This window comes from Microtus pennsylvanicus, chromosome 10, assembly GCF_037038515.1.
Source record: "Microtus pennsylvanicus isolate mMicPen1 chromosome 10, mMicPen1.hap1, whole genome shotgun sequence".
NCBI classification, from domain to species: Eukaryota; Metazoa; Chordata; class Mammalia; order Rodentia; family Cricetidae; genus Microtus; species Microtus pennsylvanicus.
The window spans coordinates 51249627-51263652 of record NC_134588.1 but is presented as its reverse complement, the minus strand read 5'-3'; the positions used below and the strand labels follow the sequence as shown (position 1 = coordinate 51263652).

Sequence of the window (14026 nt, the reverse complement as noted above, 5' to 3'; positions counted from 1 at the left end):
TAATGAACCTGGGAGACATCAGGGCTTTCTGAAGGCAGGATGGTCTCTGTCAACAGACCAATTAGCACACAATTATTTTCCCCTTCTGAAAGCTTATCTGAGGCACTCTTTGAAATGTGTGCACTTGAGTGAACTGCACTTTCTGTTACCTCTATGGGCCCTTTTAATAACCTCCCGGAACTGCCTGGCCCTCTGCAGAGAAATCTGCAGCACTGTCTTGGCTCGCCCTTCAGAGACAGGGCTTCCACCACATGTGTGGGAACAGGGCTGTATATCAGTCTCTACTGCTCACCCAGGTCAGTTCCTGACAGCGTCTACTCGAGACTCTTTCCAGGCCCCTTTCTTCTTCCTACCTCATCACCTATCCATGGCGGGGAGAGAGGTGGTATCAGAACAGAATAGAAATAAAAATAATAATGACTTTGGTATCTCGTGAAGATCTGGCTTACTACTCTCCGCTCTATCAGGACATGGGTACGATGCCAGGGTATTTCCTCGTTTTTCTCATCCTGCACCACAATCAACAAAGGGAAACTCCTCTTCTCAGAGGCCTACCTGACTGATTGTCTTCCTGTGGGACTGACATTTGAACAAGCAGAGAGAGAGGGGAAAAATTACAAGATTACAGTCAGCCTCAGTATGGAGAAATGATGACGGGAAGGAGATGGGTGAGTACTGGGTCGGAAAAGGCTTGGGAGTCAGAGAAAGAACAGGAATGCCTCTGTTGTGGCTATTCCCTGGCCTGCCCTACCCTTCCCTACACATAGCTTGTTATCTCGCTCCCTGTCTGAAGCTAGTTGGTGGGTCACCCACTCAGGAGTGGGTAGATAGAAAATCCAGAATACAACTTAGCAACACTGGTGGCCAGCTTACCGTGCGGTAGGAACAAACTAGTTTCTCAATAATGATATAGCATCCACTTGTACCTGCCATTCAGCCCAACCCATTCACACAGGTCCCACTAAATCATGCTGGTTCTTAGCCATGGCTCTTCTTACGGGGAGTACTACAAAAAGAGAGACTTGGCCCTGAAGTAAGCCTGGCTTTGTCTTCCCAGTCTAGTCTGATCACTAAGATGTATTCAGTGCACAGTGTCCACGTGGGAAAAGAAGCCAGCCCAAGAAGATCCACCAGAACACGGGGATTCTAGAAACATAAGTTTCCAAGTGCCATACAGGCAGGAACCGTGACATTCACCTGTGAGTTGCCAGTAACTGAATAAAGCAATGCAAGAATGTATTGAATTCGTCCTAGCCCCTAGGATAGAATGTATGTGATAGTGAACTGCTCATTTAACTTATCTAGACCTTGTTTTCTTAATCTCTTATAGAAAGATAGTGAATGAAAAATTGAGGACATGATGGCTCCTGGACACGTCTGAGAAGGTTTATTGTAGATATGAGGAAGAAAACAGCAGAGGCATCGGGAAGAGCCCAGACTGAACCAGGCCAGCAGACTGAACCAGATTGTGGGGAGGGGAGAACGAGGGAAAGAGAGAAAGGGGAGTAGAGGAAGCTAAGGGCCAAGAGACCACAAGCAGCAAGAGGTCAAGAAAACCAAGAGGGAGCATGGACCAAGAGGGCACATAGCCAAAATGGCTGAATTATATTAGGAAGAGAAGCTGGGGATATGGAGGCCCAGCCCATGGGAGGGAAAGGTTTAGGGAAGAGGGCCGGGCGAGAAGTGCCGGGAGGAGGCATAGGGGCTGAGTGAGACTTTCTCGATCTAGCAGACAGTAATACTAACTTCCCATCATTGCATCTTGTTTTGTTTTGTTTTGTTTTTTCCCAGTGTTAGACTTCTGAGGAGAGCAGATCCCTAGCATATTAGATGAACTGATCTCTTTAGACTATTGGCTAGAGAGTGGTGACATTTTTGTGGTGTCAACCCTTTGACCTACTTTCTAGGAATTGAAATGACACAGATCTAGAGGCTGAAAGCTCCAATGTTGACTTAAACTAATTAATTATTTTGGGCTCAGTCCTGTGATCCTGATACTTAGGAGGGTGAGGCAGGAGGATTGTTATGAGGACAGGCTGAGCCATATCATAACTTACAGGCTGGTCTAGCAGTAAGACCCTATCTCAAAGTCAATCAATCACCAATCAATCTTTAGGAATATTCCGTCATTCAGATACCACAGCCCCGCCACTCTGTCCTCTGGACTGTGTTTTCCTATTGGGAAAATGGGAAGGTTGGATTGGGTTTTGAAAGCACCAGTGGCATTTTGCTTCACTGGAGAATCACCCTACACCTGGTGTGGGCCTGGTCCTGGTCCTCCTTTGGCCTGCGTCTTGCTGGCTCTCAGACACTGTTTCTGATGCTGCTTCTTTGTTCTTTTCCAGACATACTTTCACAAGTTCCCTTGAATCCCTACTCACTTTTCAAGACTGTTTTAAACTCCCAAGATCAGCCCTGACTCCTTTCCCAGTGTTTGTGGTATCGTCCCATCTCCCACTTGACAGTTTTATTCTCTGTGAATTTTCTAAGCTTCGGCAGACTGGAGTCTCTCTGTGATGTCCCGTGCATTTTGGGTTCCTTAAGGAGCCAGGCCCATACCTATATATTTTGAAGCCTGTGCTGCAGATCCCACTGTCTTTCTCCTTGAATTTTTCTTCTTACAACATATTTCCCTAACTCCTCTACTGTCTGCTCGCTATTTATCTTTAAAGAGTAGTGATGTTTCCCCTGTTCTTTTAGTTTTCCCTCTGCCTGGGAATGTGCTTTCTGTGACACATCTTTTGGTCACAACTCGGATATCTATCTGTCATTTGTAATCTACCTGCCTTGCTTCCTCAAATGACTCATTATGTAACTTACACATCATTGTGCCTATCTTCCTGAAAAGACTAGAACACTTTTCTCACACTCAGGTTCACTGCTTCCTTACGACATTCCAGGCACTGCACTAGCCGCTGTTGACATCATGGCAAACAAAATGACTGTGAACTTGCCTCTGTAGAGACTCCAGCATGGGAACCAGGTGGGAATCACATCCTCTTAGGAAAGGATGTGAAACTGCAGCTCCTGCGCCTGCTGCAAAGCCCAGGTGCCTGCAGCTACAGGGAGGTCAGCAGTACCAGGTAGAGCCCCACAAGAGCTCCAGGAAGGTGCTCTATGAATGTTTGATGAATTGCGCAGAATTGAACAGGGGCTGCTCAATAAATACTCCTTGATTGGTTGATTGATTGTTGGCAAGGGCTTTGCGCTCTTGAGAAGAAAGGGCCTCGGGTCCCCATCATTCTTATTACATAATTATTTCAGTGAACTTAAAGCTCCCCATTTTTCATCTTATACTTTAAACATCAGGGAAAACTGATGGGCCAACTTTATAATATTTTAAAATACGGTGTTTGGAATACTACGTGGCTGTAAGAGTTTATGTATATTTAATATACTTACTGAAATATGCAGTAATCCCGTAGCTGATTTTCTCTAAGGACATCTCGATGCTGAAGTGGACTTAAATGTTTAATACTAATAATAATACTCATAACCATTCATATTTCTCTTGTGCTTTTCATCTTTGGGATCCCTAAAACCTGTGAGCACCCCATCAGGTGGATGTAACTGGCTCACTCACAGGCTAAGAGGAACCACCTCTGGCGCCTTGCCTCCTTCAAGCTGGCAGACACCAACTTGAAGGTCTCACTCCACACCCCACTTTCTGGCTACACAACTTGTTGAATCCCCTCTCAAAGGCCCTAGCAACCACATGCAGCTTTTTATCACCGGCCACATAGAAACAATGATCACTGACTCAGGACAAGGAAACAAAGTCATTCTGCATTCCTGGGGTAGACAAATGCAGTTTCTTTGGGCAGGGGTAGGACACAGAGTCTCCACATGGATGGTTCAAAGGAGAGGGCAAAGAGAAACCTTTCTCTTGTTTTCTGAGTCTATATCTTGTCCCTTCTTCTCTAGGTCACAGAGACCAGGACTGGTCCACTGGGCTGCAGCAACTATGACAACCTGGATTCAGTCAGCTCTGTCCTGGTTCAGAGTCCAGAGAACAAAGTACAGTTACTGGGTAAGCAGCCACATGGTGGCTTCACACTGCTAAGGCCTGATGAAAAGCCTGGATCCCTGACAAGAAAGGAAAAATCTAATTTTCTCATTTGAGTAGGTCATGGTCTAAGATAGGTATGTCTAGCTCTTGGCCTCTTATTTCGAGTACTGAAATAAGGACTCACATTTTACCAAATGAGCAAAATAACTTTATTAAAAACAAATCAATAGCACCGATCGGAAATACACTATCAGCATTGGTAGCAGGCTTCATACGTGAAGGTACTCAAGGACCCACATTAGTGTATGGGCCTTCCTTTAGGAGGAGCTGGTTACTAGGGGCATGGTTTGAATAGTTATCTACTTAGATACACAGATTAAATCCCATAACCATTTTTTTCTATTGTGCATGTTCCTTCCCATAACACATGTGATTTTTATCAAATGTGCATCCAATTATGCATAGGCAAAGGATAGTAAGTAATGGATTCTCCCTAAACATTCACTTAGGCACACAGTTTTACCTTATTACACACATGCTCAAAACCACTCTAGGCCACATGGTTTCCCCAGCTTTATAGCTGGCCATAGTGGAGTACAACTGAATAGAACGCAACTTTGATGGTTGTGAAGAGGAAGAAAACAGACTCCATCATTCACTGTAGGGTGTGTGCAGTTGCAAGTGGGGGTTCTAGGTTGCGGACAGTTGCTAGGTGTGTTGCTATATTATCTGCTAGGTGCAGATAAAAGACCTAGGCTGCCAATTGCATTTTGAATAGAAATGAGTACACAGTTCCTAACAAGTAGAGTCTGGGTCATTAAGTTTATGCCTATCTGCCTCAGCTAAGTCCTCCTTAAGACAGGAAACTGCACAAATCTTAAGACCTGCATGCAGCAACTTTCCATCAGTATTTTTGGGGAGGGGCCTGAGGAACATCAGAGGACTGACCCCACACCCATGATCCATTGCTCCTGCCAATTAATATCTAAATAACTTCCAATGTGTTCCTTTTCAAAACCTGTGCTATTATCCTGTAGGGATTGGACACACAACCTTGTAAACTAGTCCAATGATGGTTTTGGTTATGGAAGGCACACTAAGGAACCAGTGGCCTTTGCATAGTAATTGTGGCTTCACTAATAAGACCCCCTCTAGGTCAAACTTTGGGTCCACTGGTCTGTAACCACAACAGAGGAGTGGGTTGCTTTCCATTGTCTGTGCTTTTTCCGTGAGAACCGAGAACCTTGAAGCTAGGAGCAGCATTTAAGAAGAATGAACAGGAACATTTGGACTGGAGACAGCAAGGGCAAAGCGGAGAGAGAAAAAGCAAATACCACTGTTGTAGGCCCAAAGAATGGAGGAGAAGTAGAGACCTCTAATTCCACCTGTTTCTCCAATGTTTTAAGAGAAGAGCTATGCAAACGGATTCAGCAGAAGACTTTATTTTTCCTAAGCACTAACTGAATTGGCCTCTGTTTAAGATATTACAATCCCAGCCTCACAAAATCAATGGTCCTCACCCAGAAGTTGCGATTACAAATCTCAAGCAATCTGAGCCAGAGACAACTCATATTGCTTTAGGAATTAACAAACATACAATAAGAGGAATGAAACACCTAGTAATAGATACCCAATACAATTAATATCTCTCTTCTCCTGTCCCTGTACAAGCTGGATTTGTGTCTGGAAATTAGCAGTGAGTGAAGTTCAAAATGCCTGGTGGTTCATTTGGAATAGTTTGTGCCGTTTAATTTAAGAGCCCATCACTCACACAGACATTGCTCAGGGCGCTTACTTTACAGCCACGGGAAGTGTTCTGGTGAAGAGGCGGGAGGCAGTGGGGAGGTGGAAGGAGACTACCGGAAGAGGCTGAGTGTTGAAAGCAAGCATGTGGATGGCGTGTGTGTGCGGAGTGGGGACTGTCGAGGGCCATGTGGGCACAGAATCAGGAAAGGGACATCTAGTAGCCAGAGAGAGTAGGAGGTGGGCCTCAAGTGAGAACAGAAAATATCCGAGCTGCTGACAACTTCAAGGTACAGTGTGAGGTCTTCTGAGGCTGGGATGCACACTGTGAGCATTTTGATTTTTCTGCCAAGGACAAAGTCATGGATGTGGAAATCAAAAGCATGCATTTGAGGAAAGGGGCTTCTTATATCTGGGGGTCCTTCTATATCTCATTCTCCTGGAAGAAAGTCTAACAATATCCCTATTGGAAGAGTCTCCTGAAGATCTATACTAAATCTATACTAAATCCATCCTTAATCCATAACTATCTTTCCTTCACCCTCTGCAAACTTCCAACAGTCACCTCACCTGTGGCTTGAAGCCAGTGTGTGTCTGGGCCTGATAGCCTAATGGCCTGATAAATCTCGAGGAATCTACCCTCCTACATTTATATTTTCTCAACTGTTAAATTAGTTGGGAAGTGATGGTACAGGCCTTTAATCCCAGCACTCAGGAGGTCGAAGCAGGTGGATCACTGTGAGTTTGAAGTCAGCCTGAACTGCAGAGCCAGTTCTAGGACAGTCAGGGCTACGACAGAGAAACCCTGTGTCCAAAAAGCAGAAACAAAAGAACAAAAACAGAAAAAAAAAACCAAACAACAACAAAAAGCAAGAGTTAAATTCTACTGAGTAGGCAGCCATAGCCAAGTATGCGTATCACCGGGTGAAACAAGGGCCGCGACTTCAGTGGGTCACAGTGGTCTTTTGGCTTGTAGTTTCTCATTTCAAAAAATCCTCAAAATGAAATTAGGCATGGTGACACACACTGATCATCCCAGCCCTTGGCGGTGCAGAGGCAGGAGGATCAGAATCCATCATTAACAGGACAAGGAATGTGAGCCCAGATTATTTTAGGGAACAAAATAAAACAACAGCAACAACACCTCTAGGATAGAGATGACCCTGAGAGCAACTACCAACTATATATAGAAAGTAATCGGTTTAGTGCCTGGCCACTGTGTACCTATAGTAACTATCCCTATCTCATAACCAGAACATTCTCAGCTGTCCAGAAATGGATTGGGAGGCCCAGGAAGGTTAGCATTTAGTAATGTCTGAGCATGTCTACTGCCAGCATTGAGGAAACTCTAAGAAGAATGGCTATGAGAGGCAGAGCAAGCTCCTCAAGCCTTGCTTTCTCCCCCAGGAGGGCCTTAAGCTCTTATTTTATCTGAAACATCTTCCTGTTTCTCTCCTAGAAATGCTGATGAGCAGCCACTAAGCTGTTCTTAGGATATGCACGCTCTCAATTTGGCTGACGTGAGGAGTTTGGCTAAGCCTTGGGCTTTGATGTTCCTCATCTGCATACTCAGATCCTCCCCCATCTGTCATAGGGGTAGAAAAGCCCTTTCTCCTAACCAGCTCAGCAGGATCCGACCCTGGGGTGACCAGTCTCAGGCCCAGTCAGCAAAACCCCTGTTTGGATTCCCATAGCCTCGGGTGTGAGAAACTGAGTCCCGCTGGTTCTGCTCAGTGATGCCTTGATTCACGCTTTCCCCAGGCCTGCAGGTGCTGCTTCCTGAACACCTGCGTGAACGGTTTGTGGCAGCAGCACTTAGCTACATCACTTGCAGCTCTGAGGGTGAACTTGTCTGCAGGGAGAATGACTGCTGGTGCAAGTGCAGCCCCACTTTCCCAGAATGCAACTGTCCTGATGCTGACATCCAGTCCATGGAAGACAGCCTGCTGCAGATTCAAGACTCCTGGGCCACTCACAACAGGCAGTTTGAAGAATCAGGTAAGCAAGACAACTAGCTCAGAATTGTTCCCCACTGAAGACTAGAGGCTTCCAGGGCCCAGGACACAAGGAATCTGACTTGGATCCCAACTTACTATGTTTGTAAACGTCCGAGGAAAGAATAATGATATGGTCTTAAGTGGTGTGTTGTTCTTCAGGCAAATAATCACAGTGCCTAACTTAGATGTGTGTGTAAAGGCCTTAATAAGCTAAGATAAATATCATTGAGAGTACAAAGAAATACTATTGTCTGTCCTTCCTGCTACTGATTTCATGGTGTCTAACACAATGCTTGCACCTAATAAATATTTGCTGAAGATATGAAGTATATAAAATGGTCTAGTTGGTACCCAGTGGAAATCAGACCAACTGTTGTTTCTTGCTGACATAACTAATTATCAATGTCAACTTAAGACCAGGGTCTGCGGGGATAGTTTTGCTTCTTGCCCTATTACTGACCAACTTTCTTGCTTTGGTTTAACCATCCAGTTCCTCGATGCTATAATACCCTCGTCTTTAAAAGAGTGAGAGCAGTAGGTCGATGCAAGGAGCTATTTTTAAAAAAAATTCAAGTTCTAGTCCCCAGCCTGATGCTTTGGGCTAACAGTAGTAGGATGTGTTCTTCAATACAACTTTTGCTTTTACCACCATGAGATTAATAAATGAGAGTGTCATAGACCTCTGCCAGGTGGGGAGGTGGTGACAGGTCCCCAGGCAAAGCAGAGAAGAAAGACCTGAGCATGAGTTCAAAAAGCAAACCATACCCAGGATGCTCAAAAGACCACAGATTTGGAGCTTGGAGGCAGATATCATGTTGCTTCTATATTAGCTACAAGGAAGAATACCTATGTGACCAGGAGCCCAAGAGAGCAAGACTATCTCAGAGAATCAGAGAGTAGACTGTGGAGGGAGAGGTTGGGCGCAGGGAGTAAATGTTTCTAAAAATTTCTGAGCTGGGTACAGTACCTTCTTTGTGCCAACATTTGCCTGTCATTGAGCCTGTTTACCTTCTGCTGGAGAGTCCTGGTATTGTTGAAGAAATTTGGCCAAAGAGAGACAGGAAGGAAGTGGATCAGGATGGGATGGGAGGGAAAAATGAACTGGGAGGAGGAGATGGCGGAAACAGTAATCAGGATATGTTATATGAGAAAAGAAGATAGTTCCATGAGTAAGTTACCTGGAGAAGAAAAAGAAAGAGACACACCCCAAGGCTATGAGTAAAAGCAGGATTTCTAGCCATTCAAGCAGTGGCAGAGATCTGTTTTGAAAATCAAAGATTTACTGGAATAAGAACAAAAACCAAGAGTCAGACGGTGGGCATTCAGCAGACAGATCTCTGTGAGTTCAAGGCCAGCCTGGCCTGCAAAGGTTAGTTCCAGGATAACTGTTAGGACTGTTACACAGAGAAAACCTGTCTCAAAAATAAAATAAAATAAAATAAAATAAAATAACAAAAAACAAAGCAAAACAAAATAAAAACACCCTCCAAAGTTGGGGCTGGAGAGACGGCTCAGTTATTAGAGCATGCACTTCTCTTCCAGAGGACCTGAGTTGGTCCTTGAAACCATGTTGTGTCATTCACAACCACCTCTAATTACATCTCTAGGAGACCTGCCCCCTTCTTCTGTTCTCTGTAGGCCCTACACACATGTAGTGAGTGCACACACACACACACATACATGAGAACCAAAATCGAAAAAACGAATGAATTCTTAAGAAAAGAATCCTAGAGCTACATTTTATGATATGTTAATTAATTTTCAATAACGTCACATGTAATTTAAAAAGCTAGTACAGTGGGTGTGAGGCCTGTTTCTTATGCAGCGACTCTGTGGAGCCCCTGGGACTAAGGAACCAGCCATTTGTGTTCCCAGCACTTCCCATAGCTTCTGCTCAGATCTGGTATTTTTGCCCACAGAAGAATTCCAGGCCCTACTGAAGAGGCTGCCCAATGACCGGTTCCTGAACTCCACAGCCATCTCCCAGTACTGGGTCATGGACACTAACGTCCAGCACCGCTACCAACAGCTGGGAGGCAGCCTGAAAGTCCTGTTAAAGAAGATGCACCGGATCGTCCGCCGCCTCTTCAATCTCTGCAAGCGCTGCCACCGGCAGCCCCGTTTCCGCCTGCCCAAGGAGAGGTGAGTACCCGGGCTTCAGATCCAGAGCACAGCACCTCCTGCCCGAGCTGCTGAAGCCAAGAAGGATGCTGTGGTCAACATGGAAGAACAGAACGTGGCGACACATTCAGCCATTCTGGTTCTGCGATCTTGGCCTCCCTCCTCTGTCATAGCCAATCATCCGTTGTGTCTGAAGAAGTTAAGGGAGCCTGTGTAACTTTTATGTAAATGATAGTAGATTCAAATACTATTCCAGTAACACCCCAATTCTCACTTATTCTTTTCCAGTTTTGTAATTCTCCTAGTGACGGAAAGGGTTGAGTTCAAGCCCATATACCAACTGCAAATAATGAGAAATAAACACCCTAGACTGTTTCAAACAAGTGGCTCTCATCACTTGTCTGAGTCATAGGTGGGAAGAAAACTGAAGCTTGAACTCTCCCAATGGAACTAGATGAGTATACTGAGATAGGAATCCACTTACTTATTCACTCATTCATACATGCCTTCATTAAAAGTGTAGTAAACCTATATTCCATGACACGGGTGACAAGGAAAGATTTAGCAAACACGTAGAGACATAAAAAATTTAAAATCCTGACTTATTAGCCACTGAAACTAATGAAAGTAGAACACCAATCAAAAGGACATAAATTAAAAAAAAAAGAGAGATAGTTCCCAAGAGGCAGAGGCTGGAGAGGAAAACCTCCTAAGAAGTCTTGGACAGCTTATGCAGGAAACGATAGGAATGCCTGGCATATGTAGTGAGACAGGACTCTGGGCAGTGTGGCTACTGTCACAAAGGCCCAGCCATGTCACTAATTGAGCCTCAGGGAAGGCGGGAAGCAGGAGTGGAGAAGACAGACTGGCAGGAGTTAGTAAAATGGTTTGTTTTTGTTTGTTTTTGTTTTGTTTTTTAGCAACTAATCTTTCAGTGCCCCTCATGAACAAGAAACAAGCTTGCTCTGTGAGAATGTGTTTGTGGACAGCACGGAACCCCTGTTCTCGCTACACTTCCAGGGAAGCCAGCTCTGAATAAGGGTTCAATGAACCAATAGTAATTTTATACAGATAGTTGCCGTGGGTGAAACCAGAACACAGAGATGAGACAGGGACTGGAGTCGTCCTTTGAAGGAGACACTGGAAAGAACCGATTTGAGGAGGTAGTTAAAAGTTGAAATCCAAAGTTTAAGTAATCCACAAAAAAAATTTCAAGTCTTCCTATAAGAAGGCTAAAACAGAAAAGGAGAGACCTTCAGTTGGGCATGAACTTGACAAGACTGTGAACTGTTAAAAATCTATGCTATAGAGAAAACTAAAAGGCTAGATTGGATTCAAGACACTGAAAAGCCTCCAGTTTTGAAAGAAATTAGCCTGGCTGTTTCTAGGACAAGCCTGATGTCAAATCTTCCTGGCTGGTCCGCTAGAGAGAGTTCCAGGCTTAACTGAGTTGGTGGAGCTCCAAGGTCTTCACCACTCAGGGAACCTGTTGCTGTGATCTTTCCCTTGCCCCTGCCCCTCCACTCCATCTGTTAGTCGGTGTCCTGATACTCCTAGGGTGGACAGGGGATGCGGTTTCCTTTGCCTCTTACTTCTTTGTTTTATCTCTTCAAGGTCCCTGTCTTTCTGGTGGAACCGAATCCAATCCCTTCTCTACTGTGGAGAAAGCACCCTCCCCGGGACCTTCCTGGAACAGAGCCACAGCTGCACCTGTCCCTATGACCAATCTTCCTGCCAGGGCCCCATCCCATGTGCCTTGGGTGAAGGGTCTGCATGCGCCCACTGTGCTTCAGACAATAGTACTCGCTGCGGGAGCTGTAACCCTGGCTATGTGCTGGCCCAGGGACTGTGCCGTCCCGAGGTAGCTGAGTCCCTGGAGAACTTCCTGGGACTGGAGACCGACCTGCAGGACTTAGAGCTGAAGTACCTGCTGCAGAAGCGAGACAGCCGCATTGAGGTCCACTCGATCTTCATCAGCAACGACATGCGCTTGGGCAGCTGGTTTGACCCTTCCTGGCGGAAGCGGATGCTGCTGACTCTGAAGAGCAACAAGTACAAGCCCGGGCTGGTGCATGTCATGTTAGCCTTGTCCTTGCAGATCTGCCTCACTAAGAACAGCACCCTGGAGCCTGTCATGGCTATCTACGTCAACCCCTTCGGGGGCAGCCACTCCGAGAGCTGGTTCATGCCTGTCAACGAGGGCAACTTTCCTGACTGGGAAAGGACTAACGTGGATGCAGCTGCCCAGTGCCAAAACTGGACAATCACGTTGGGGAACAGGTGGAAGACTTTCTTTGAGACAGTCCATGTTTACCTAAGGAGCCGAATCAAGTCCCTGGATGACAGCTCCAACGAGACAATCTACTATGAACCCCTGGAGATGACGGATCCCTCCAAGAACTTGGGCTATATGAAAATCAACACCTTGCAGGTCTTTGGCTACAGCCTGCCCTTTGATCCAGATGCTATCCGAGACCTAATTCTCCAGCTAGATTACCCATATACGCAAGGTTCCCAGGACTCCGCCCTCTTACAACTCATTGAGCTCAGAGACCGGGTCAATCAACTCTCTCCACCTGGCAAAGTCCGACTGGACCTTTTCTCCTGCTTGCTCCGGCATAGGCTCAAGCTGGCCAACAACGAGGTGGGCAGGATCCAATCCTCCCTGAGAGCTTTCAATTCCAAGCTGCCAAACCCTGTCGAGTATGAGACAGGCAAACTCTGTAGCTAATGAGGGAACTACCCCAGCACTGGCCAGAGAGTTGATCCACACATTCAGGGTGCAAAGATAATCCGAGCCCTCACCTCAGTGCCAACAGGGTGCTTCCATGGGACTTTCAGCACCTGGGAGATGGGAGCTCAAGGCTTGGACTGAAGCAGGCGAGAGACAATGAAACAGCCACGGCACACGTGCACAAGTGCATACAACACCCCCTTCCCTGCCCCCACTCACAAGGAGGCCACAGCTCAGCAGCCTCGGGTCTGTAAAGTTGGTGCTCTCTAAAACGAATGCATTTGAAGAAGAGCCAAGGAAGAGATAAAAAGAACCAGCTAAACTATGAAAGAAACGAAATGAAAATGCTTCAAGGTGATTTTCGTCATCCAGGACAGCAAGAAGGGACAAGAGTGGGAGGGGCGGGAGACCTCCCATCTGTGGAGTCACTTTTGTATTCTTTTTAACCAGATTTCTTAAAATGTTGTTGTTCTGTGGCTCCCTGCATCGGTTCTTACTTTTTGTACACTGCCTCCCTGCACCCCGGGGGGCCATGGGCTGATGGCTTTCCCTGCCACTTCCTCAGAAAGAGCGTGCAGTGCTGCGGCAGAGGAGCCGACACTAAGGGCAGGCCACAGCCTCCTTGCTCACTCCCTCACTTCTTCCTCCTGCCAGCCCCCTCACTTTCTCGCCCACCCACCCCCAGTTTCACAGTTTTGACTTGTTCCAAGAGCCCCTCACAGTTCATCCAGAGCCCTCTTCCCACAGCACCTGTCTGTCCAAGGAAGCAGTTTTGTCAAGTTAGAGACAATGTATATGGAAATGTTCTTTTTTAAAAAACAACAAAACAAAAAATATTTATTTTGTGATTGTTTTTCTTGTCAACCTGCTCCAGTCATATGAACCTCTGAGTAAAATTTTACTTGACTTAATGCATTTCAAAGACCCTTTTTAGTGGGAAAATGAGAGAGAAAAGAGAAACATAGTTTCTTGGATTGACTGAATGTTTATCAGTATTATCATCATCATCATTCTGTGTCTTAAAGGAGTATCCACAGATGATGTACATTGATGTGGGAGGCTGGCTGATTAGTGTATGTATGTGTTAATTTGTGTCTGTGTTAACTCAGGTATGAAATGTGTGTGTGTGTTTGTGTGGGAGGGAGAAGGGGAGAGGGAGGGAGAAACATTATATGAAAACGGAGCAGAACTTCCTTAGAGAGTCAGCACAGGTCCTGGAACCAGGATATTCATGTCAGAGGATTGGCAGTTTCTACTCAGAAGCAGCTGTAGTCCCGGAACCTGCTGAGAGAGACTCTGTTGTCACTGTCCCTAGGGGCAGCAGAAAACTCTCCCATGTTCTATGTATTATATGGTCTGGGATCATTCTTTAAGAAAATTGACAAAGATACAAATGTGATATTCATCTTCTTCATTCTGTCT

At 45.7% G+C, this 14026-nt stretch overlaps 1 protein-coding gene across 1 annotated transcript in view; it reads left to right on the top strand.

Annotated features, from left to right (window-relative positions):
* Nucleotides 1–13519, top strand: part of Brinp2 (BMP/retinoic acid inducible neural specific 2) — a 101352-nt gene extending 87833 nt beyond the window's left edge. Inside the window, exons 5-8 of the mRNA XM_075988351.1 lie at nucleotides 3925–4030; nucleotides 7514–7750; nucleotides 9669–9891; nucleotides 11485–13519. Coding sequence (XP_075844466.1) covers nucleotides 3925–4030; nucleotides 7514–7750; nucleotides 9669–9891; nucleotides 11485–12601 — 1683 coding nt within the window. The 3' untranslated portion in view covers nucleotides 12602–13519. The remainder of the gene's footprint in view (nucleotides 1–3924; nucleotides 4031–7513; nucleotides 7751–9668; nucleotides 9892–11484) is intronic.
* Nucleotides 13520–14026: the final 507 nt, after the last annotated feature.